At 39.9% G+C, this 24,952-nt stretch overlaps 1 protein-coding gene across 1 annotated transcript in view; it reads right to left on the minus strand.

The window, feature by feature from the left end:
* The window catches only part of SLC49A4 (solute carrier family 49 member 4), a 62,079-nt gene that overhangs the window by 34,899 nt on the left and 2,228 nt on the right, over positions 1–24,952 (minus strand). Inside the window, exon 2 of the mRNA XM_035331919.1 lies at positions 10,014–10,107. Coding sequence (XP_035187810.1) covers positions 10,014–10,107 — 94 coding nt within the window. The remainder of the gene's footprint in view (positions 1–10,013; positions 10,108–24,952) is intronic.

Consider the following 24,952-nt stretch of genomic DNA (forward strand, 5'->3'; position numbering starts at 1 on the left):
AATGTGTTAATACAAAATAACTTCTATAGCTACAGGTGCTATACTAACCCCTCTGTTCACTCTGATAATACCATTTAATTCAGGTACGCCCACTTCATTGGGCAATTCAATCTAAGGGCAAATAGAACTCACTAAAACCAGAAAAAATACTATGGTTCTGTATCTGTATCTTCTGATAGAAAAAGTTTTGTTAAAAAGTCATATATTGTGAAAATTATAAATACTCCTTCAATGTACTTACACTTCAGATTATTTATATCCAACTCCATCACCTGAATAAAACTCTGTAACATAAAGGCCTTTATACTAGAGGGAAACACATCTGTTAGTTTTACTCTGGAGATCCAGAGGGAGAAAGTAGGATTGTAGTTCAGAACTTAAACTGTACATTATTTTTCTGCCTTTGCTTAGTGTTTTCACGTAAAGAGTTTGTTTTTGTCTCTCTGTAGGCCTCTTCTGTTGATGTTCTCGTCTGCTCTCCCCTGCCCTATCCTGTGTGGTATGCTGTCTGCTCTGATTTGCCTTTCCATCTGCATTTCTGGCATTTACCAAGCTTGACATTATCATGCAGGGCAGAGCATCTCTTATCTTCATATTGCCTAATTTTTCAAATCTAACATGTTGGGTCTAATAAAAACCATTTTCAGACTAAATTGCCACTGGTGTACAGACCGCTCCAAACATCTCTCTACACATAACAGTCTAATGCTTATTTTATCTCTTTTTCAATACTGGCTTGAATTAAGCTTTATTTTTTTTTTCTCAGGAAAAAAAAAAAAATATATATGCGTATTGTTCCTCTACATATCCTTAACTCATTTCCCTAGAGAGACAGGGAAAAGATTCAAAATGCGATGCAGTGCATTTACTAATCTGCTACTCTGGGAGACGTATGTAGCATCCACTACAGCTGCCAGAGAGAAATATGAACGCAACAGCACTGGTGGCTTTTTGCTGTTTGTTACAATGTCTTATCAACACTGCACTACATTTCAGTCTAACAGCCCACAGGAGTCTGCTCTTGTACACCAATGCTAAAAATTACTGCAACATCAAGAGACATTTGTTTCTGTTACTCCCCAATTTTCTTCTTGTTTCTGCTCTCGAAAATGCACAAAGGGCAACTGGATTTTTCCTTGCCCCTATTTCAGTTTGAGTCTATACAACATGGTTTCTGTTCTCCAAGAAAAGGGCTAACAGGGCAACTTTAGTTCAGGACCCTATCTAGATGGAAAAATATTTGTTCATGTTTCTTCCTGAACTGGCCTCTGCAAAAAGATAGAGCAAGGAGTAGTTGAAATACAACAGGAATTAAAGAAGAAAAAGTCTTACCATAATATATTTCATCTCTTCTCCAATTTTTGTCAAGTTAAGTTTGAAATAAGTTATGTGCTTTTCATCACATCCTTAAGAGAACATTTTCTGTAAGTTTGAAGTAGTAACCTGGTTATATCTGCTTTATTCACTCCCCGCTGTCACAGCTGCAGTATCATACCGGCAACAACAACAACAAAAACATGTGAGGCTATAAACGCCGAAATTACAGCATCACTGAATGAATTGGGCATGAAAAAGTGACATTACACAGGAAAAAGGCTTTAGTGATTGATGATAATACCATACAGTTTAGATTAGTAAAAGCTTCCATTTACAGGCTGCTTTACTTATCTTTTTCTCCCTGTACAGTTTGAAACTTTTCATGCATGGTCAGAGTCCCACAAGGTACTGGATTTGTTAAGCTATTTAAAAGCTGTGTTACATAAACACTTCTTACATGTAAAAATAACATATTTAATGTTTCTACCACAGTATGTCTCATGCCCAAACTTAGGAGCATTTTAAGTGGAAAAAAAACCACTATTCATTAGCTTCCTTTCTCAGATAGGGAAACAGAAGCAACAGCAGAGGGAAAAAATGAGCCACCCAAGGAATGACTCATAACACAATGGATTTAAACCACGGTGCTGAAATAGTTCTCCAAAGCTCATCTAACATCTTTTAACTGACCTTATTTTGTGAAGGCTAGGAATGGAGAAGTCATATCAGAGCTTTAACACTAAGGAACAGAATGGAAAGTGTTTTCACTTTCCTTTGGCAGGAATACATTGGAAAAATGAGGCAGCCAGCCCCAGTGCATCACTTTGACTCTCTTATCATAGATCTTATCATAGATCTTCTCTGTCAGCCTCTGATGAGCCTCAACTTGACTGGGAAATGAGATTCCTCTGGAAAGGCAGGAGAGGAGCCCATCTCGAGAGCCTTGTGAAAATGGGATTTCTGGTTGATTTTTTTCCTGGAACTTTTACTATGCTTGTCCTGTTAGCTGCTACGTCAACTGACTGCTTAGTCATTACTCTGACTTCTACACAGATGCAATGAAAAAATTGATAACTCAGTTTTGTCACTGTTTGACTGTGCGTGCAAAGCAAGGAAGCCACCAAGAGCTGCTCCAGGGAAACAGCACTGTGTGCGCCTCTCATTTTGGAGAAAAAAAATAGCAGATTAATTGCTGATCCTAACAAAATAAAAAGGGATTCTGGATAAATAAGTTAGTATTTTACAGAAATAGATGGATGGTTTGTCTTTCACATGCCTGACATTTTCACTCACTGAAAAAAGTGGATTGTTCATCTCCTGCTAATTTGGAAGACAAATAAGTTCATATAGTGATTAGCTTACTGTGGTAGCTCGTGGAAGCAAATGAAAGAGACCCTTCCACTGGAGGACTTCAGAGCACTTTCAAGTGCTATTGAATTTAGCCTTACTACACAGCAACAAAGCCAGAGAATACCTCCTATTCAAGTGTCTACATTGATGCATGATGCAAGTTGCTTGCCCAAGCAAAAGAATAAGAAAACACATGGACTTATCTACATTATACATTAGAAGATTTATTGTACTTCAGAGGGCACTGATACCACTTTTGTAATGAAAAGTCTTTGATTTTTCACAATCAAGTTACTAGAAATGGACAGAGCCTTTCCTTTAGGCTCCCCAAACTAAATACAACAAAAGACACCTCTATTAAGTGGTACCTTCTAAGGTACAGATGGAATTTGGAAGGTCAAATTCATGCTTTGTAGCAGTTCATTGCCATGGAGTATGGGGAGAGCCTGGTGCAAATGCTGTCCTGTTTATAACCAAAAGAGAGTGCAATAAGGCTGTGTGTCTGGAAAAGGACTGAGAAGAAAAAATACCGCTGGGTAAAGCAATGAATTCATCTATTAAAAATAACATTCTGAAAGATGAATTTCATGGGAATGCACTTTTCAATATTTTCATTAAATGATATATTTATACTACCAAAGCTTTATGCCTTCTGGATATTCATGGATTGAGGCCATTAGCATTTTTAGCTTGTTTTTGATGCATACAACCATTGATATGTGGAATAATTTAAAGTTGTTTTTCCCCCATCAATAAGAAAAATTATTACGAGGAGAAAGCCTGAGTCACTGTGTGGTACATTATCTCCAACAATGAAAGTAAAAAAGAAGAAGAGAAAACTTTTATAAACACACCGTCGACTATTTCCATCAGGAACTCGGCTCACTTCCCACCCATGGCACGCACCGTGGCCTCCTCACAACCTGTCACAGTGCTACAGGAGCAGGCTTTGGAAGAGCTGGCCTCAGACCACCGCATCTCCCAGACTTTGCAGCCTCACATCTCTTCTCTCAGTCAAGCAAACCAGCAAACAAATTTGCAGTGGTCTGAGGAACAGCAAGTTTGGGCTTTAAATCTGAAAGAATCGAACAGCAGAGTTACTTTGAAACTATTATTACTGAGAGCCTGCCAAGAAACAGACAAGGATTTGCAAGGAGAAGACGCGGCAATCTCAGGCCGAGACCCTGATGTCTCTGTCAGACATCCTGACAGAGAGAACGGGACGGCGCAGGAGCACTGCAAGACCCCTGACAGCGCAGTGACAAATTCACTCACATCCCCGCGCCGTCACACCAAGAGATCGTACGGTCATCACAGCTGTCACGCGGCAGAAAAGAGTGGTTTTTCACTGAAAGCATTACCCAGGTTTGAAGGATGAGGGTATACGAAATCAAAACTTCTTTTTGGCATTTTGATTTTTATTAAAAGGGGCCTTCCCCCTTCCCCCCCCCCCCCCCCCCTCCTTTTAAGGCCATTCCATAAACCCCTCATTAAAAGGGGATACCTTTAAAGCAACGTTAACAGAGGATGAATTCATCAAATTCAATCAGATCCAAAACAAACAGTGTTGCTGTAAACTAAAAGTAGGCAATTACATTAGGGGCTAATGAGGCAAAACATCCTGAAACAAGTTATTGGGGAAGGGCACCAGGAATGGCTGCTACTGGCTCTGCTGTGTGAGAAATCTGAGGAAAATTTAGTGCTAGAGGCAAAAACTAAGTACGATTTTTAAGTGAAAGAGTAGGAGAGTATGGGAGAGGCAGTAAACTAAAGACTTGGATAAACAAGACCCTTTTAAATATTCCCACACAACTTTTTTTTCAGGCCATTGAAAGAGCAAGAGGACACTTTGATCGTAATGCAGCAACTTGGATATGAACTCAATTAATATGAAGTCCTCTTTAAGAGCAGAAATTACCCAACAGAGTAAGAGTCATAAGACACTAAAGTCAAAGATCTCAAGATGACAAAAAAAATTTAAGGATCTCTACAGCGGAGAATAAGAATTTCTATTATATGAGATGGAGCTGAAAATCCCACAAATATAAGTTTATGCTGGAAGGCAAGAGAATATGCTAGTAGAGGCCTTGCAGAAATACTGTCCATTAAATATTACTGCAATGCCAAGCCCTTGCTGAGAAATCAGAGTTTCCTTTAAGACATTATCTGCTGGATTTACCACTCCAAGAATTTAAACAGACCGGGAGTCTGTAAACAGCTAATTCAGGAGTTTACCACCATCACTATCACGTATCACACTTCAAACAATGAGATGATCCCATGTCATTCTTTATACTTCCAGGGATGAAAAACAGAAAGTGTGGAATTATCAAAGAATATGTATGACAAGAACAAAATATTTAATACAAACTAGGTGGCAACCAGCTAATAGAAACAAAATGTACAAAAGATGAAGTAAGAGAGCATCCATCATCTGTTAGTACAGAAAAGGGAAAAGTTAATACAACTAAGTAGGGGGAAAAAAAAAAAAAAATCAAAATCCTAAGCAGTGCTAAATAAGTCTCTTTACAGGAACTACCAATTATCAGTATCCTCCCTGTAACACTTCGTAAATACCAAAACTGTCAGTTCATACTGCTCCTGTCTCCACTGTCATTCTCTGTCATTGCTTTGCTGGCTTTGGAACCAACGTTTTAATGAGACTTATTACCAAACAGCACCCTCTCACTACCATGACTCAGGGTCCTCAGTAACTAATACTGTATTGTGAAATTTAATGTGAAGGTCAAACCCTACCAACCCAGGGAATACTAAGTTCTAATAAATTTCTTAATTAATGTATTCAATACAAACAACAAATTATGTTATATGCTTGAATTCTATCTCTTTAATTATCCCATCTTTCACATTTTAAGAAGGCTTACGTGGTCAGTCTTAAAAGCCACAGATTTACGGCTATGAGCTGATTTCATCATTTATTTCCTTCTTTCTTATGTTTCAGCTCATAGGTAGATCTACTACAGCCTTTTGCCTAGATTTGCTGTTTTACAACTATATATGCTGTCTTGTAAATCTATTCCAAAACACAGAATATAAATTGTGTTGTGTTACATGGGGAGGGAAGAAAAATCCTGATATTTTTCTATTAAAAGATGGCCTCCTAGTAACTACTGATATTCAGGTTAATTGTAAGAGTCCAATGAAAATACTCATTCAGTGCCAAGCAGCATTCAAAAAGAAAAGGAATGGACCTATAGATGTAGGCAGAGCATTCAGAGATGCTCTTGTAATCTTCAGGGAAGGTTACAAGTCCGGAAATGGTACAATTTTATAACATCCCTTTTCTTTAAGTTCTATATATTTTACACAAACTATGAACTGAAAAACTAGATGTGGCAAATGAGTCTTTTATAGTACCGAGAACGGAGTCTTATTTTTAAAAGTCAAATTTCCTGTCACGTGTATGGCGCTAACTTGACAAGCTCAGATGTACAGGGCAGATTGTAAATTTTATTCTGTAGCTTCCTTGTCTGGATGTTACAGGTTAATATGGGTTGTGGAGGAAACCAAGTAAACAGGAGTTTGTATGTGTATATATAATAATATATTTATAATACATATTATAAATACTGGGGGAAAGGACAGGACTTTGCTAGTTCAAGTACTGGTTGGTTCCTCAATCTCACACACAAGTCCACACTTTCACATTTAGCCATACATTCCCTCCTCAGCCTTGCCTGCATTTATGAAGTTCTGGGACGGATTCCCAGCACGGTTTTAGGTCTCATTGGCAGAGAATGAAAATTCACCATAAGGAACTGCAGCCTCAAGAGACACTCTCAAATGTTCAACCTAAATTCTTGTGTATGCAAGTCACATGCATATGTACGAACGTCAAATAAACTGAAAACAGAGGTTAGGGTTTGCATTTAAAATATGACTCTGATTGCTGGAGATAGTCATAGTTCTTACACGCCAAAGCCAAAAGAATAATTACAGACTAGAAAGGAGCCTAAGAATGCATTTGGATATTACAGGTCCGTATAAGATAAGGAGCACAACGCTATGAGGATTAAATGTCAGTATTAACAGTGATTTCCTCACTTCTGTGATTGCTCTGATAAGTGATGGGCTTTAGTAGCTCTCCTTAATACTAAATTACATGAACATAGTGAGCACACAGTAGAAAAAAATAAAATAAAACTGACAAATCTCATGAACATTCTTGTAATTTTACATATCTTAGCTCTGACATAATTGTCCCAGAGAAATCCTTCAGCATTTTACTGCAGATTACCCAGGGAATGAAGAAACATTATAGAATATGCCAAAACATTTAAAGGAATTCCAGTTGTGCCAGCTTTTGAGATGCTTGAATATTAGCTTTTGTGTGATCCTGTCCATCTGACTGGTTGACTGATATTCAAATGATCATATTAATACATACACACATTCAGAATAAATGCATAGCTTAGTGCTCAGCCAACTGTTGCTAACCCATAAAGCAGTAATGATATTCTCCAAAGTACCATTTTGTTTGTTACCATGCTTCAATTAATTCATGAAAATTGGCCAGTCTTAGCCCTCAAAACAAATGCAGGATACCTGGTATAACATCAGTGTGCACAACTGTTTACAGTGGTTTGAGACACTTTCAATAAAAGACATACTTTTGCTTCACACAGTTTGCAATAATTAATTCTCTGTAGATTTTTATCAAACTGTAAAAGATCAAACTACTTCCTCAGGTAGAACTGTAATTCTTGCAAATCCCTCACTTTTTAAAGAGTAGACTAAGTTAATAATTTTATCAAATTCAGCTTGAAATTATGCTTATTTTCACAGCACGAAAAAATGAAATAAGTAACCTTTTCCATCAGGATTCTGCCTTTTTTTTAAAAAAAATATGGTTCTTAATAAAATGCATATTTTACACATCTTGTTAGACACTGGAAGCGCCCAGGCTTTCTTTCCCCAGTTAAAGAAGCTGTTATTTGAGTGTTTCTCCTTAAACATTTCTTTTACCAGGTCTTCTCACTGCTATTACACTAGAAAACTTGGTTAAAAGGTTTAAAGGAATGCAGAAATTCCCCTTCCCACCCCCAAAACCATGTCACACATCTAAACATTATTTGGGAATTTATTTTAAAGTTCTTACAGTGTTTATCTTTGCTTTGCTATATCAAAGCAGCTTTAGCAGCTACGGCACCTTTTGCCTGAAGCAACCTTTTGGCATAACTGATAAATGAAAAGCTACATAGGACAGCACATTTCACTGCATTTAAGTTATCTGACCCATTTGAACTATATATATAAACTGTAACCATATACCTATATAGTTATATATAATCAACTTACAAGATATAACTATATCTATAACTTACAGTAATAACTATACATATAAAAACCAAGATTGGTCTGAACTGGTGAACTGGATGTTCAGCATCCCTTAGGGCCTTGAGGACAGGTGAAATAGGGGCCCAGTAGGGATTGCTATTCTTGACCACCATAACAGTGTGGTTCCACCTCAAATTGAAAGGGCCATTTTAAGTAGTAGCATAATACAGTTAACTTAACCTCCTCTGCCCACTAAGTCATTGAACAGCACCTTGAAATGGGCAAGTGTTGGCAACAACTATCTGGAGCACCTTGGGTATTGTTATACACTCACCAAGCACCTAAGAACTGAAAATACACCCCCCACTACCCACAGTTTACTAAACCAGTCATTATGTACTAACTGCTTACTACTGATCAGGGCTAGTTTTAAAATCAAAGCTGGTATCATATTCTCAGTCCTCTGAGGCTCTTCCTTTGTTTCACCCATGGTATCTAGATAGCTGCCTTCTACTTTCTCACCCTAATGGTTTCCAAGCTGACTTTCAGTGTAAGCAATACTAAAGAAAAAAAACATGTGAGCCTAATGAGGTTCAAAAAGTTCAAGAGCAAGGTGCTACACCTGGGTCAGGGCAATCCCAGAGAGCAATACAGACTGGGAGAACTCATTGAGAACAGCCCTGCAGAGGCCTTGGGGGTTCTGGTGGATTAAAATCTTAGTATGAGCCAGCAGTGTGTGCTTGCAGCCCAGAAGGCCAACAACTGCATCCCAGGCTGCATCTACAGAGGGGTGGTCAGCAGGTGATCATCCCCACCTGGAATGCTGCATCCAGGTCTGGAGCCCCCAGCACATGAAGGATGTGGGGCTGTTAGAGTGGGTCCAGAGGAGGGCCACGAAGACAATCAGAGAGCTGGAGCACCCCTCCTGTAAAGGAAAGAGCTGGTGCTGTTCAGCCTGGAGAAGAGAAGGCTCTGGGGAGACCTCATTGCAGCTTTTCAATACTTACAGAGGGCTTAGAAAAAAGATGGAAAGCAACTTTTTGGTCCGGCAGACAATGAAAGGATAAGGAGGAACGGTTTTAAACTAAAAGAGATTTAAATTAGAGGTTAGGAAGAAATTCGTCACTCAGAGGGTGGTGAGACAGTGGAACAGGTTGCTCAGAGCAGTTGTAGATGCCCCACCCTGGAGATGCTTAAAGCCTAGTTGGATGAGGCCCTGGGCAACCTGATCTAGTAGATGGCATCCCTACCCATGGCAGGGGGGTTGGATCTAGATGATCTTTAAGGTCCCTTCCAAACCACACCAGTCTACAGTTCTGTGATTCCTCCTCTTGGCTTTGCTTCTTCTACATGAAGAAGTGATCCACATTCCATGGTTGTATGGAAAGGATGCATCTCCTGTACTTACCATAAATTCCCACATTCAGGATATATTGACAGGACAACTGACTAATTTAGATTGTCTGATTTTTAGGAAGGAAACTGTCTCTATAAGAAACTATTAAACTGCATGTGTACAAAAGACATTTGTTGCAATCTCAGAGAGAATATAAGGTTACTTTGGAATGCAGACTGGAAAAGACTATATGAAAAGGCCATTTTGCATAAATTCAGCCATATCACCACTGTACAATCTCATACATCCAATATGAGAAGCATGAACTAATTATTTAACATTTGCATATAAATTACATATTTTTGGGTTTTGTGGCTTGGTTCCCTGTGTGATCTTGGGCCAGTTTCTGTACCTCTCTAAACCTCTGCTTCCTTGTTTGCAAAACAGATTAATATTATTTATGCAGGATGGGGTGAGGCTTAATTAACTCAAGTTTGTAAAGACCTTTCTGATCTTCAGATACTATGCAGAAAAAGAACTAGAAAAATCAATTTAAGAAGCTGAGAAACATGTAAACCCAGACCCATGCAACATGCATTTAGAGTATCAATTTTATACAGAAAATTTGTACTAACATTTCTTTGCAGCAGCAGCAAAAATACTTTAAAAGCAAGTATTAAATATGTATATTAAAAATAACTAATTCACTTACTTCTTCCTTATTTCTAGGTCTGAAACTGGAACACATCTCAGGCCAGCTCCCAATACCATGAGTGATGATGTTAGTAATACAGTTACCCTCAGACCTGAAATGAGAAAACAACAGATTTCACAGGTTAAGTCAGCAATGCTGAAGTAAAAGAAAAAAAACTTGCCTAAGTATATACATTTTCAGTCTTACTGAAATTATGCATGTTCTTTCAAATCATAAACATTGGTGCTCAGAAGAATTACAGATACAAAGCAAAATCCTGTCATTTTCTATATTAATACACCAGAATTAAAGGCTTACTCTTGGCATAATACCAAACAGGATCATACCTAAAATCTTAGATGTTCTTGGAAGTGAAAAGTGGTAATAAAAGCATCATCTAATTCTAAAGGAAATATTGTACTTTTTGAAGCATCAGGGAAGATGCTCCAATGTATGATCTGAAATCTAGGCAGATCTGAAGAAAAATCTGGGTTTGTACAATCTTTCCCAGCCGCTTACTTGCTTTCATAATGCAGATATTATTTTCATCCTGAAGAAACAACTATTTATTCATCAGGAAAGAAAGTGTAGTGTATTTCTTGCAGGCCTTGCAATTAGGCCAGGATTTTGCTGCACTCAGCTCAAATTGACAGAGGTTGTAAATATAGGACATTAGAAAAAAAGCTACAATCGACCTATTCCTTGAATATGTCTTTCTCCCCATACTGTGATTCTCAACTGAGAAGCGCTTAAATTAGAAACAACTTTATCTTAGAGCTGCAATTCCATTTGCTAGCAGTTTATTTGCTGCTGCTAAGGTGTTTCCATCATCAGTAAGCAGCACAAAAACAGTGACAACTGATGGGCTCAACCTCCAGAATACTGTAAAACACAGAAAACAAATATGTACAATTAAAAATGTTGATACAGCTTGTAACTCTGAAGTCATAAGACTTGAAACAAACTTAGAGCAACAAACAGAAAATACAGGACTTTGATATACTTGGCAGTACAACTGAACAATGACAAAGTACACAGCATCCCTAATGGTTAGGCAAGACTAGTAACTTCCCAAAAACAGAGACAGAAGAACAACTTGCTATGATAATCCACATAACAAACAGACATCAGATTTTGATTCTAGACTGCCAGTTTTCAATTAAATGCTCCTGGTATGTCAATGACTCCTGTAACCCATACAGTTCAACCAATAGTCATGTTAAACATTTTGTTTCCCTGGGAATTTTACAGGGGGTTTCACAGCAGGTGTTTTACCACTGTGTAATAGTGCTCTTATTGCAACAGCTCTTAGCAAGCCCCACTCGTGAATACACAAGTCCTTGTGCTGGACATTGCACAAACCGATGACTGCTTCTCTCTCAAACAACTAAGCCAAGACAACCAAACCAAAACAAAGTTAACGCTACAGGTTTTCTGAAATGGAAGCACAACTTCCTCGGTACAGCTGAGTCATTAACAAAAGGAATGTGACCCAGGTTCCTACAGCTCATGCCCTTAATGCCTCGGAGAAGCATCACTAGCTGAGAACATTTGTTTCCTTGAAGGACTCCCAGTGCCCACCCAGACTGACTTGGCTCTGCATTTAACCAGCACATGTAGCTGTTGAACTGGATTTTCAAACACGCACATTCAGAAAGCCCAAACTAATGTCCTGATAAGGCTGTTCAAAATCCTGCTGTTCACATTTTCTGTGCCACTGCGTGAGCCTTCATGGCGTGCTGAAACCTGCACTACCATGTTGGATTAGCCGTGGGGGTAATTATTTGTGTTGTGAGGGACTACATGTGATGATCTTGCCTTTTTCCTTTAAAAAAAAAAATCTTTTTTAGCATTGCTTTCATATATAATGAGAACCTGACACAATCCAAATTAGAATTTTATTGACTGAAAGTCAAAACATAAGTCTTTCAAACTGAGAAATCTGTAGACTTCCATTGGAAACACTGCTGCAAATGTTTCAAGACAGAAAATGACACATGCATTACTGGAGTTATGTAAATCAGGATTTTTTTTGAATAACATTTCACAAAGCATGCCACTTTCTGCCTTTTAGTAGGTACAAGGACAGGCAGCTGGGAAGGTCTCAGTCAAGTGGCACAGCAGGTGACACAGTCCAGGTACATCCCAGGGCAAAGCAGAAAGTATTATACAGAAATTTAGGTTTAAATCACCACAGGATGAGCTTTGCTAGATCAAAAATACCTATTTGTTTTTCCTTTCATTAGAAAAAGTTTTGTTTTAAATCTGTAGAAAAGTTTCATTAAAAATAACAGTGCCACATAATTCAGAGAAAAATAAATTGGATGTCAAAATTTCCCACCAGCTCCTATTATAGGCTTATTTTTTACCAGCAACCGTCCTTGTCATGTAATTTAAAAATAAAATTACCAGTTAAAGCTTTACAATCAAGATACGTTTGATCTCTCCGAATGTTCTTTGAAGTCCTCATCTTGAATACTATACACTGTAATGTGCCACTTTTAAGTGTTTTGATTGCACAGACTGTTCTTTGGCCTTTTGTTTCACCTTAACGTGCAAACACACCTACAAATTATTTTGGTTAAAGCAGCATGTTGAAAATGATGACACTAAAGTGAACAAGTAAAAAAGACTGTCAGACAAGCAGCATATTAGAGATTTTCGTTGCTAATTACATGATGTACTTAGACCCTCTGAGCACCTGCCCCTTTTGCTTTGCTTTACATTTTAACTCTCTGAATTCATTCTCCCTTTCATCTTAGAAATCAGCCTTTAATAGTATTTTTAGAACCATGCAAGTGTTTTGCTTTGAACATTGCAGTGTCCCTTAACCTGAACTGGAAATCTTGTACTACTCCAAAGGGTAACCTCAGAGTGTTTCAGGATATCACTATGCACCATGAGGACAATAAGCCAAAGTTACCAACTGAGCCTGGAAAGAAAGCCTGTGAACCCTGCAGGAAATTATTTCTCTAATTAAAAAAAAAAAAAAAACACCTAAATGCACACTCAAGATTTTGAGTAAACCTAATTAATTTTATTGGTTTTACCCTGTATGCAGCTGGTAAGGGATGGTGGTAGGGGTACAGCTTCTTAAAAACCATCATCCAGTTTCCAATACCCTTCTTTCAGAGGTTTCTGACATGCAGCTGGAAAGGGATAAAACTTCTCAAAATGGATGTTCTGCAGGTGGAGGAGATTTTCCATTCTTTGGAGCCTTTCCTGCTGGCTGCTCCTGCAGGCTGCTGGGCCCCACAGGGTGCCCTGGCTGTTGGGCAGTCTGCGGCCACCTTCTGAGTGGTCACTGGTGGTTATACAGAACTTCATCAGAAGCATAAGAAATTCAGTCAGTAATAATATATTTCACTCAAATAATAATTAATATAATCAATATTGTTCAACTGTTTAACCTTCCTGTAGCTAATAACACAGTCTGCTTTGCAAACTCAGCAGCCCACGCTGCATTTGCTGGCTTTGACTTCTCTTTAAAATGACTACCCCCAAACTCCTGCCACTACTAGAAATTTACCAGAAATTCTCAACCCACAATCCTCTTCACTCTCCTGCAAAACACAGACTTTTAATCCAGACAAGATGATGTGGTACTAGCAAACCTTGATGTACCCGTGCCAACAGGATGTGCAGCAGGATGTGGCCTGCACGCAGCAGCACAGCCTGCTAACGAGCTGCCACTACAGAGCCAGAGAAAACAAAACTTATTTCAGAGCAGCACACAAATGGCAGCTAATGTTTGTTTGTTTCTCTCCCTTCTAACAAAGTGCCCATCTTGGGGGAAATTCCAGCTAGATGTGCAGAACAAGCAGATTTCAGCTTTTGCTAAGCCTAATGGAAGCCTTGCCAGAGGAATGACTGCAGAATTGAGCCCTCCACCCGCCATGGCCAAAGTGGATTTCTCCTACACCCACATCTCTCTCAAATGCATTAATATTTAAACGTTTTCCTTCCTTCAGCTGCAGATACTAAAACCAGTCCTCAAAAACACAGAATACAACAACGCTCTAATTACAGATGAGTGACATCGGCCCACTGCACATTTTCACAGCTTTTAAAGATCAGGCTGGAAGCAAGAATGATCCCTTCTGACACAACTCGGAGCATTTTTAATTCACTCAACTACTCTATTATTATTTTGACTAAAGCATATCTGTCTAAAAAGATAATCCTGTCTGATGCACACACGAGGAAATGAAAAACTCACCGATTTCAACAGCTGTTCCAACAATCACTGTTAAATTGTGCTTTTCCTTCCTATTTAAAGCAAAATCAGTTGTCAAACAAATTTGTGCTTTGCCTTTCAGGATGGAAGAAGCAGAGGACCTTGTATTTTTCCTTCTATGAAGTTAATATACAATAAATAACCTTTACCTTTGGTTTCAGTAAACAAAGCACTGAGTTTCGAGTTTTTCACAATTTTTCCTTCAGTCCTGGAATTGTTTTTGTATGCCTTGTCCAAATACCCTCCTCATTGTTCAAGCATCCTTTTTTCAAGAGGAGGATTTTTTATTGGACACCTGTTTTCCATTCCACAGGAAGGGTCTGTTTCTCTTCCTCCTTAATGTGTGGCTTTACATTTAGCCATATTAAAACAAAAGTTTGATGAAACAGCATACTTTATTAGGCATTCCTCAAAGCCCTGCAGAAGTCCCTGCTTCATTATCTACTGCTTCAGAAATCTTTGTACTGTAAATTTCATACTAGCAAAATTACACTAATATTTGCACCATTTTCTCTCTCAAGGTTATCAGTCATAATTAAAATAATAATAAAAGCTACCTTGCTGCTAAATAGAGCAAACAAAACTTTTGGTGTGCTTGCATTTCACCAAACTGACTAATGTTGCTAAGAATATAAGCAGCAATCCTCTTTCAGATAAAGCATCCTTACAACAAGCAATACAACTCAGAAAAGAAAAGAATCTTTTCAGTGACATGAAAAGACTTCCTAGTTAAGATGTGGTCCCAGTCTTTCTTCTAGCACATGGAACAAACTTGAAAAATCAGTATGTCAGACCCAATGTCGATTCCACAAAAGCACTTGATTGCAGAGGAGCATAAATTGTGTTTGGAAACTCAGTGGAAAATAAGTATGCTCTAAAGAATATCATCAACTACACTCAGAAGCATTAAAAACTTGAAACCAAATACACAGACTGCATGCAGAAGAGAACAACTGCTAGGTCATATGCAGCTCACCAAGAGCTGCTCCTAGTCTGATGGCCACCATGTCATGGGGTGCTGTTACACATACACTGCACCTCCCTTCTCTGGGTCCACGGTGCTGATGTCCTGTCTTTTGTAAGCTGTGATTTTCAAGTTAAACCAAAGCTAATTGTTTCCATCTGTTTCCCTTGCTCTATGTGGTACTAACAAAATAGCATTCACATTTCACCTAAATAAGTTTAGGACTTGGGTATTTGTTTTGGTTTGAAAATACAGCAAATTAGGGACATTCATTCGAGCATTCTGCTTGACAGCACCTTTCTGGTATCAAATAGCAAGAACTAAGCATATAGGACCCATTTGAAACAAATTTTATTCAAATATCTCATCTAGGACACAAAAAGTAGACCTTTTCCGGACAGAGCCCACAACACAGCCCAGTTCCACTTCCCAGGGGAGGACTGCATGGCAAAAGGCAGATTCTGGCAGACATCGTGCTCCAATTTCTGCCTGACATAAGTAGCAGGTAGAATTGGATCCCCAGACAAAATATGTACTAGAAGTCTCTTGAAATGTAGATGTAGGAGATAATGATCTTCAGAGAGGCAATTTCTCTTTATAATTTCTTATGTGTTGTAACAGAATCTGTCAGCAATAGCTAACACCCAGGCTATCAGGAGGAGGTTGAAATTTCTTATAAATGTATTTTTCATCATATACAAGTTCTCCAAATAAACTCTGTATGTATGAATACAGCAACTTCAAACAAAGTAATTCCTGGGGTTCGATACAGGCCTCCTGCTCAGGGTCAGAAAGACAGACAAGTCCTTATTGCAGAAGTGAAGTCACCACCGACACAGGGCAACCCGCAGGGAAGTCCCTGTCAGCCAGGAACAAAGGCTGCTGCCAGGGACAATACGAGACCTAAAGATGAAGCTATTTCTGCTACCAGCACTTGCTGGACAGACACAACAAAACTGCACACAAAACTGAAATGATGGGGCCTAACATTCATCCCCACTAGTTGTATTCAGTATCTCTCACAGAACATGGAAAATAGGCATTATCTGCATAAAAGTTATCATGCAACGGCTTATAAGAACATCACTCTCAAATTATGAGGTTAGATAAGAATATTGTAAAATAAAATTAAGATACTCAAATCACAAAATTTGACCAGCCAACTGTTCCAGAGAAAAGATGGCTCTATTTGAGGGAAATGACCAAATGTGTAAGACCTAAAACAAAACCAGGACAGAATCGTGAGAAGCAAGGCTCAGCATCACATAATTGAGAATTATTGTGGCAATCACACAGCCACCTCCCCAGTTGTTGAGCTGCTGCACCTTTCTCTACATGCATCCTGACTGTTAGGTAACTGAGATACTTGCATATTTACATTCTAACTGCACAGCTCACTTTTGATTCACATTATAAAATAGCTCTTCTCATTTTATGGTATTTTTCTTTTTGTTTTCCTTTTCTTTCATTAAAGCACATGAAAATTATTGTTCATCTTACTCTATATATAGAATTTCAGTGCACCTGCTAGAAGGAAGAACAAGCAATCACAACCATGTCTGGAGGATGCAGGGTGCTTTTGTCTCATCTGCATCAATACGGTCAAGCTATGTCATCATGGGATCAGTGGAACCATACTGTTTTAACTTGGTTCCAGCATATACCTCTTATTTTTAATATTGCTTCTTGGCTTATGTTAGCTGCTCACTGCCGGATATTTTACCCACAACTAATTCAAGCGCATAGCACCTCAAAGAAGAGAGCACTGGCCTGGGGCAGTGGGACCTGCCTCTCTTAACTTGCCTTAGGAAATTGGGCAGGCCACTACTGCTCCTCTTCTCCCTCTTCTGCCTTATTTGTTCAGGTTAAACACATAGAAACAGGAGCCGGTCTCACCACCAATACTATACAAGCTGGTAGATCGAGTCTTCTCCCCACCTGGAGTCAGTGCAGTGCTGGGATACACTAGAAAAGGACTTGGAGTGCTTACCAAATCTGTAAAACTCACACAGAAAGACTGAAGAAGTACTCTTCCTTCACCTCAGCTACCTGCTTTCTACTCTCAAGCCTGATGAAACATGAAGACTTGGGTGAATCATTTAATTGGTCTTTTCCATTTGATTAACTAAAAACTACATCAAGGGGCGTGCATGTGCGTACATGTCAGAGAGACACCGAGCAACTGACAAAAACACCTAGTTACGTTGGCAGAGGACTAACCCTCGTCATTAATTCTGAAGCTAAACCATGGATGCTCATTAACAAGTCAATAGAAAGTATGAGATAACAAGCCTTCACCGTAGCAATCACTGTTGTCTTCCTGGACAAATTCCGACAATCCAAGCCCTTTCAGCACTGAACAAGGGGGAGGAAAGCTTTTCTTTTCTTTTCTCTTCCCACTCATTTCGAGCACTCCCGATTGCACAGCAGGCTTAATTACCGTACAGCTAACCACAGATCCCTACCTGCCGTGACAGAGAGGAAAAACAGTCTCTCTGGTACACATCTATCAGGAAGATGTTCTGTCATTATCTTAGTGGCACTTGCCCACACCACCCAATGGTGCATGAAATTCTTCATTTGAAGAGACACAGGCATTTTGCTTTGCCACAACAGAGTATCAAGAAGCACCCATGCAGCAAGGATTGGCAGCTACGCTAAATACCACTGAGTGGATTCACTAAGCGGGACACTAAGTGCAAAGTTCCTGCTTTTTCCTGTCCCTGCTGTGAGGCTGGGAAAAGAGATGTAAGAATCTGTCAATGTGACATCCACGTGGGTCTTGAGAGTGTTCAGCTGCTGGAGTCAGCATTCAGCTTCCCTGTGTGTGAAGTTTCAACAAGGACCACAAAATATTTAGGGTGCACAGTTGAACCTAAGGACACACTTTGGGGGACTGTAATGGGTCCTAAACCCATTACAGTTTTAAATGCTCCGGATGAATTCTTTAGGTTCATGTGATTAATCAATTACAACTTAACTCCACCTTTCCCAAATATTCCAAAGGGATGTCACTTAAAGTCCAATGAAACAAGTAAGAAGTTCCTAAATGCAGTTGGATCTGACATCTGGTATTCCAGAAAAACATCAGACTTAGCGAAAAGCAGAAGACCTCTCACTTTCAGAACAAATCACTCCCTTGAGCTGAGTCACACGGATCTCCAGCTTTAGAAAGAGGAAAAAACTAAAAATCCTCTCTACAACAAATTTGCATGAGAAAGCTTAATTTGTAGCTTTTGAGGAAATTGGAGCATTGATCACAAGCTTCTGCAAAACAAAGTTACAGCATGGCTACAGAGCTACAATAAATACATGCATGTGAGAAGCATTAAAAAAGCACCAAAAATATGGCAGGAAATGATAGAACGGCACTGAACGGCACCAATTAGAGAAAGGCAAAGCAAGCCACAATTTCCCTTGCCATTGGATTTTAATTAAAAGAGTGACAATGGACAACAATGGTATTTTAACGTTTTCTGTCCCAGTTACAGAAAGGCTTCCAGAAGCAGAACACCACCAGACAGAGGGGCCGCATGCACTCAGGCAGCTCATGCCTCCATCACGTGGCCAGGCATCTGTCATCACCAAAACCACACCAAAAGGAGCGGCTGCATTTTGGCTGTGCTGCAGGCACATACGTGCAACGTCCGGGGAGCCCCATGGGAGAAGGCAGGGAGAGGGTTAGCTGTGCCCATCCGAGGCACTTCAAGGACCATGAAAGAAAAGGAAGAGATAAACAAACCCTGCTGGGAGGCAAAGGCACTGCCAGCCTGAGTCCGGAATTTGGATTTTGTAAAAGCGGAAGACTGGGACCTTGTAAAAGATATGGCAAAGAGGGCAATTATGCTTAAACAGAATTCCCAACTACTCATTTTAAGAGCACTTCCCAAGCTCGTTCAACCACAGGGTGGGAAGCACAGCTTTTGTGAAGGGCTGCGCAGGCATCTCGGGATACATGCAGGCAGCCCCTTCACCTCTCTTCGTTTGCCACTGACATCCCATCATGCTTACTACTGCCCCTCGCTCCCTGGGAAGCCATTCAGTGTGCCTTTCTTTCCCTCCAACCCTTCTTGGTCCTTCCCATCCTCTCCACTCCCATCCCTCTGGCTCTAGGTCTTCTTCCTCCATACGAGCCTCACAATTTCACCCATTGCTTCATCCCACACCATCCTCTTCTCTCCACCTCTTCCTGACTATCCAAGGACTTTTTGGACACGAGGTCTCACACCTTTGTCCCCTGAGCATCCCATACCCAACCCCTCTCACTCCACAAAACATGCAGAGTAGGCGTCAGAGGGAAGTTGGAGCACAAGACTGGCAAGCCACAGCAGCAGGCAGACACGCAGCTAGTTACACAGCCCACGGTCAGCTTGACCGTACAGGACCTCAAAGCCTCTGACCCTCAGTAACACGGCCAGTACTATTTTGTAGGCTACATAACTATGTTAGGGATATATTTTATATCAAGACAAAGTTACTTGAAACCCAGAGTGCAGCTCCCTGATAATCTTTACTGTGCGGCGTTTCAAACACCTTGCACCACTGCCAGAGCTGCAGTGTGCAAATCGCATGTTGGTTGCTTAAAGGGTAGTAGTATACAGAGAAACATCTGTGGAAACATGGCACAAAGCAGAGGCTGGGGCTGCCACCATCTAAAAGTAAGAACTACCTCCAGAAGAGGACATCTGTCTACAGCCCTGATTTCTACTCAGCCTGGCCCATCAGGAGGTATGGGAAGTGCTGCTACCAATCACGCCAGTATTGCTGTGAGGAATCATAGTGGCATCAAGTTAATACAACTCATCAGATCCTAATTAAACCACTCTGTGTTGCTAATCACTCTGTGTATCTCAAGTGATCTTTTGGAGCACGTCTGACTCCAGTGAGGGTGGGCCAATCAATTCTCTAATGAGCCCTCACTTCTGCAAACACTCGCACAAATGCTCTGCGGACTTTCGCTGCAACCACAGCATATAAAATTCAGCAACAGAAGCTAAGTTTGGTTCGGTCTTCCTTTTCTCCTGATGGTGTAGTGGCAAAACATGTCTATATAGACACATACACACAGAGCAACTCATCAAAACAAGTCTTGCAAAATCAAGCTATTCAAATATTTACTCCAGTGGGATTTACCTATGCACAGCTCTTTAATTGTTTATTTCATTTTTCCACAGAAAAACAGCACTTCATCTCATTCCTTCCAAGATGTGTTAGTTTAGGAAAATTAATCCCTTTCACAGAATTGGATAGGCTTGGATCAGTATCACTTACAGACAATGAAATACACATTGCTCGTAGCATGCAGTAGGACAGCACTCCACAGGATGTGAGGGAACAGATGGGGTAAAACAGATATTTTCCTTCACATTTCTGTGCATTTCACTGAAGTGTATAAATCACTTGTCTTTTCACTAAATACATATAGCTTCCACTTCAAATGAATCCAAGCATCTTCTCCCCTCTTTTTTTTTTTTTCAACTAGAGCACTAAGTTCACATTTAGCTTTCATTAAATCCAGAAGAGCCTTCTGCTGCTCTTGTTGGCCTTAACAAGACCTCTGCCATTAATCTGAATGCTACAGAGTAGAATCAGCTCCTTATGATAAGCGCACTCTTCATAACCTGAGCACACCTCAGCTGAGTGCCAGAAATATTGCTTTTTCCCTTCTTCCTGGCGCCTTGCCATTCTGCCCACATTTTCATACCTGTAATCTTTCCCATGGGTATTTATTTCCCGTAGGCTGTGCTAACCTAGCTAAACCCTGTCTGTATAAACCATTTTTATTCTCAAAGTACATAAATCCTTTTAGCTTGATCTCACCAAATTACACAAAAGTCTTACTGCCTTACACCGAGTCTTATCCTGGGAATCTTTGGCTGAGGCTCACACCCGAGGTTGACCTGTGACTTATCAAATTGGTCATTTTGAAACACTGGCTCTATATCTTGCAGTCACATACCCAAGATAAGAAAAGTCTGTTCCTGAGATCATGACAAAAGGCTGCTGAAAGTGTGTTTCTTTGCCAGAAGATGAAAACTTTCAGATTTTAAAGTCATGAACCTTTAAAGGTTTGTGATTCACCTACTGCTGACCTGCTGGTAACTATAGTTCCACGTGCTTAGGATCACTTGGGACACTACAGAACTACAAGGACTTCTAAGAAAACATCAGCATGTTGTTGTGAGTGTCACCATGGAAGTATTTAACACTGTCCATCTATGCCAACAGTGATACTTATCAGGAACTACACCTGCTACAACCTTTTGAAAATTATTAGAAACATGCTCCAATCTGTATTTGCTGCCACGCGGTCTGAGAGCCTGAATGAGAGATCAGGACCCTGAGACACCAAGCACAACAGAAACACCAAAGAGCAAGAAAATCTTCCTCATCTGTTGGCTTCACTTAGCCATTCACAAACGCATCAAGTTCTAGAACAACATCCTGCTTCCTCTTTGCTCACTGTACTCAACCTCACAACCCTCAAAAACCAAAGGCATCTCACAAACACTTCCCAGATGACATTCTACCACAGGGGAGAGATGTTCATCTGAAGTCTTCTCCTGCTGTCCCCGTGACCCTGGATGTGAATTAGAGCAGTTCAAAGCCCCGAAAGCAAGATCAGCTCCTCCATGCATGCAGTACAAGGTGACAATCTGGGAGCTTCAGGTATGCAGGCTAGTTTACAGAATTCTCCTTATCTATCACGTGTAGTTTATCTTCTACAGAGAACAGTTATTAGGGCATTTTTATATTAGGAAGGCCTGATTTACTACACACGTTCAATATCCATTACTATTTGGTCAGACTGTATTGAAGGATTTAACCTCAAAATTCCCTGGTGAAAGAAGTAAAAATTATATCAAACATTTCAAGGGAACAAAAATGAGAAGCTAAGAGACAGCAACGAAATTAGGAGCTTGATTTTCAGGAAAAAAAAAATAACTATTTAAGCAAGAAAAACACTAATGGTTTCAATATACAAGCTGATCTCCACTAAGAAAATAAAAATAGATTATTGAAAATTTCTCTCTACTTTATAATTTAATCACTAGGATAACAATACTATGTAAATTTAATTTTAGCTAAAAAAAAGTGACTAAGAATATCTATACAATCCATGTAAGCATATACCATTTTACAAAAAAGGACCAAGAAATAGATTACATTTCACTTTTACCAGTAATAAGTGACATTTCTTCAAACTCAATACAAGACAGAGCTGTATTCCAGAAGTTAATGAAAAATATCATTATGCTCTTAAATTAGTTTAATGTGAATTTTAAAGTATTTCCTTCTTTATTGCCTTTCCTTGCTTACATGGGAACATAATGAAGAAGAAATATACAACATCAGTCTGTGTCTCGCATCGTAACTATGAACTTAACTTATAAACAGACCAGAGGATCAGAGCCATAATTCAAATATTTAAGCTTTAGGCTTCTAGAGGAGTTAAGACACAAACACCCTAACAGACCTGTACACATGTCTACAGTTCCCATGAAATGAAACACTCAAGGCACAAAACCTCCATAAACACTCGGGCATCATGTGACAAATCGTAGCTAATTTTAATCCTGTAAACACCAAGGGTCCATCCAGTGGCACACTGAAATAAATTTCCATTTTATTTCAGTCTTACCAAATCTCTAAGGATAATTAGAATTAAAAAATGACTCCCGTATCCTATTGGGAAAGGAAATGCACCTGGTGAGACACATTTAGCTCCTGTGCACACTCCATCTCTTCACCTTTCCTCACCAAGATACACAGTGGCAGGAACAACAAAAACCCCTATAATTCCACCTACAGAAATGGGTTTTCAAGCCTACTTCAGAATGTCACATACTCAGAAGTGACATTCACAAACATAATCCCCCCAGTTTCAGCATGCATCCAGCCTAGCCCAGGACTAGGAAACATTACGGATATCATCACTGCCCCTCTGACAAGCCCTAGGAAGCAGGGTTTGGAAAGCTGCTCCAGTCTGCTGAGTCCAGAACAGTGCTGGTACAAGCACACGGTCTGCCAGAGGAAGCAGGGAGGCAGGAAAAGGGCCAAAGAAGAATTTCCTGCTGCGATATGTGAGCCTTGCTAAGTGTCTGAAAACTAATGTATTTTTAAGTCCAACATGAGCTCGGCAAAATTAGAAGTGATCTTTCAATTTACATACCCCAGTGAAATACCATGCTCGCTCCAAGGCTTCAAAGACCCTTTAAACTACTGCATTATCACCCTTCAAAAAAAATCGCCTCTGAATGTGTTCAGACCTTAATGTAGGACCTTCTACACATACAGTCTCGTAAAGACCATCACTGTTCACTTGATGAAAATTCACTTAATTTCATTAAAAAAAAAAAAAAAAAAGGAAATCACTACAGAGCTATAGGCTTAGCTGACCAAGACTGTCATGCTGCTCCTGACATCCACAGCCGCTCTGGGTCACAGAAGCCCACAGGGGACACATGAAGTCCTCTGTCATGTCTTCCGCAGAAACTCCTGAAGGTGCCAGAAGTGACACCGTCTCTGCCTTTCCCAGCCTACATGTTCCTCCCAGGCTCCAACCACATCACGTGTGTCAACTGCAAACAGGCCTCTGCAAAAAAAAAGGAGACTTATTTGGGAGGCCAGGAAGGTCACAGAGACAAATAAACCCTTCTAGATTAAAACACACACACACAAAAAAGTGTAATCTGAGCATCATGGATCCCTTATATGTAAAGGGATATGGAAGAGCAGCCAACTATTGCTTTTTTAATCATATTTTACTAAAAATAAACACTGCCATCCTCTCTTCCTGGGGGACCCCACGCTTCTCTGAGAAGTTGCAATGCAACTGAAACACACTAAGAAATGCTTCTGCACTTGTAGGATTATTAACATGCCCGTTGCTGAATATTCAACCTTTTAACTTGAATTGAATTAAAAGGGGGAGGAAGTGACCAAACCCTTACAAGCAGCACTGAAATAAGAAACAGACATGCACATGCTGCAGCAGAAGTTTGGTATGGAAACCAGTTCCCATTTCAAACTACATGCTACACTCAACAACTGAAAAACAGACAAATACTTTTGGACTTAATCTGAAGCATCATAACACAAAATCAGACTTACCTGACAGCAGACAGTTATGTATTGATACCAGTTAGGTACACCTCTGACTGTAAAGTATAGGACTATCTAAAAGCAGAATCTCCTCTCACAAATCCCGACACTCATCATCTACAGTGTCATACTTCTGATACATGCCAGCTTTTAGAAGTTGACACTTCACAGTTTATTTTCCTGACAGTTTCTTTACCAGCCAACTCCAGTGACAGGTGATTGAAGCCAGAAGAGTAACTAGTGTTGTTTCTCTAGATGTTTGGTACAGAGTGAACTCAATCTAATGACAAGCATTTATACCCCTGAGCAAGTGAAATACTGCTCTTGCAAGGTCACACCCAACCAACTTCAGAGCTTCAAAGAAGTCTTGCTCCTCCTCTAGAGAGCAGATACATCCCCACAAGGTGCCTCTGGTGGGACATGCTCCACATGAGAGCTGGGCCACGCTGGCACTTCTTGCTCCACTGGAAGCAAAGTGTCAGGGCTCACCGTTACCCACTTCCCAACATGAGCAGCACCACATTTTCCATGGGAACCACCCAAGTACAGCATGAAACAGAACAGCCCCCCAACCCAACAAAATCCACTGCTGTGCAAGGAACACGCTCCTGGGCCATTAAATATTCTTCATGCGTGAAACCAATGAGTTAA

Source organism: Oxyura jamaicensis, chromosome 7 (genome assembly GCF_011077185.1).
Source record: "Oxyura jamaicensis isolate SHBP4307 breed ruddy duck chromosome 7, BPBGC_Ojam_1.0, whole genome shotgun sequence".
In the NCBI taxonomy this organism is placed as follows: domain Eukaryota; kingdom Metazoa; phylum Chordata; class Aves; order Anseriformes; family Anatidae; genus Oxyura; species Oxyura jamaicensis.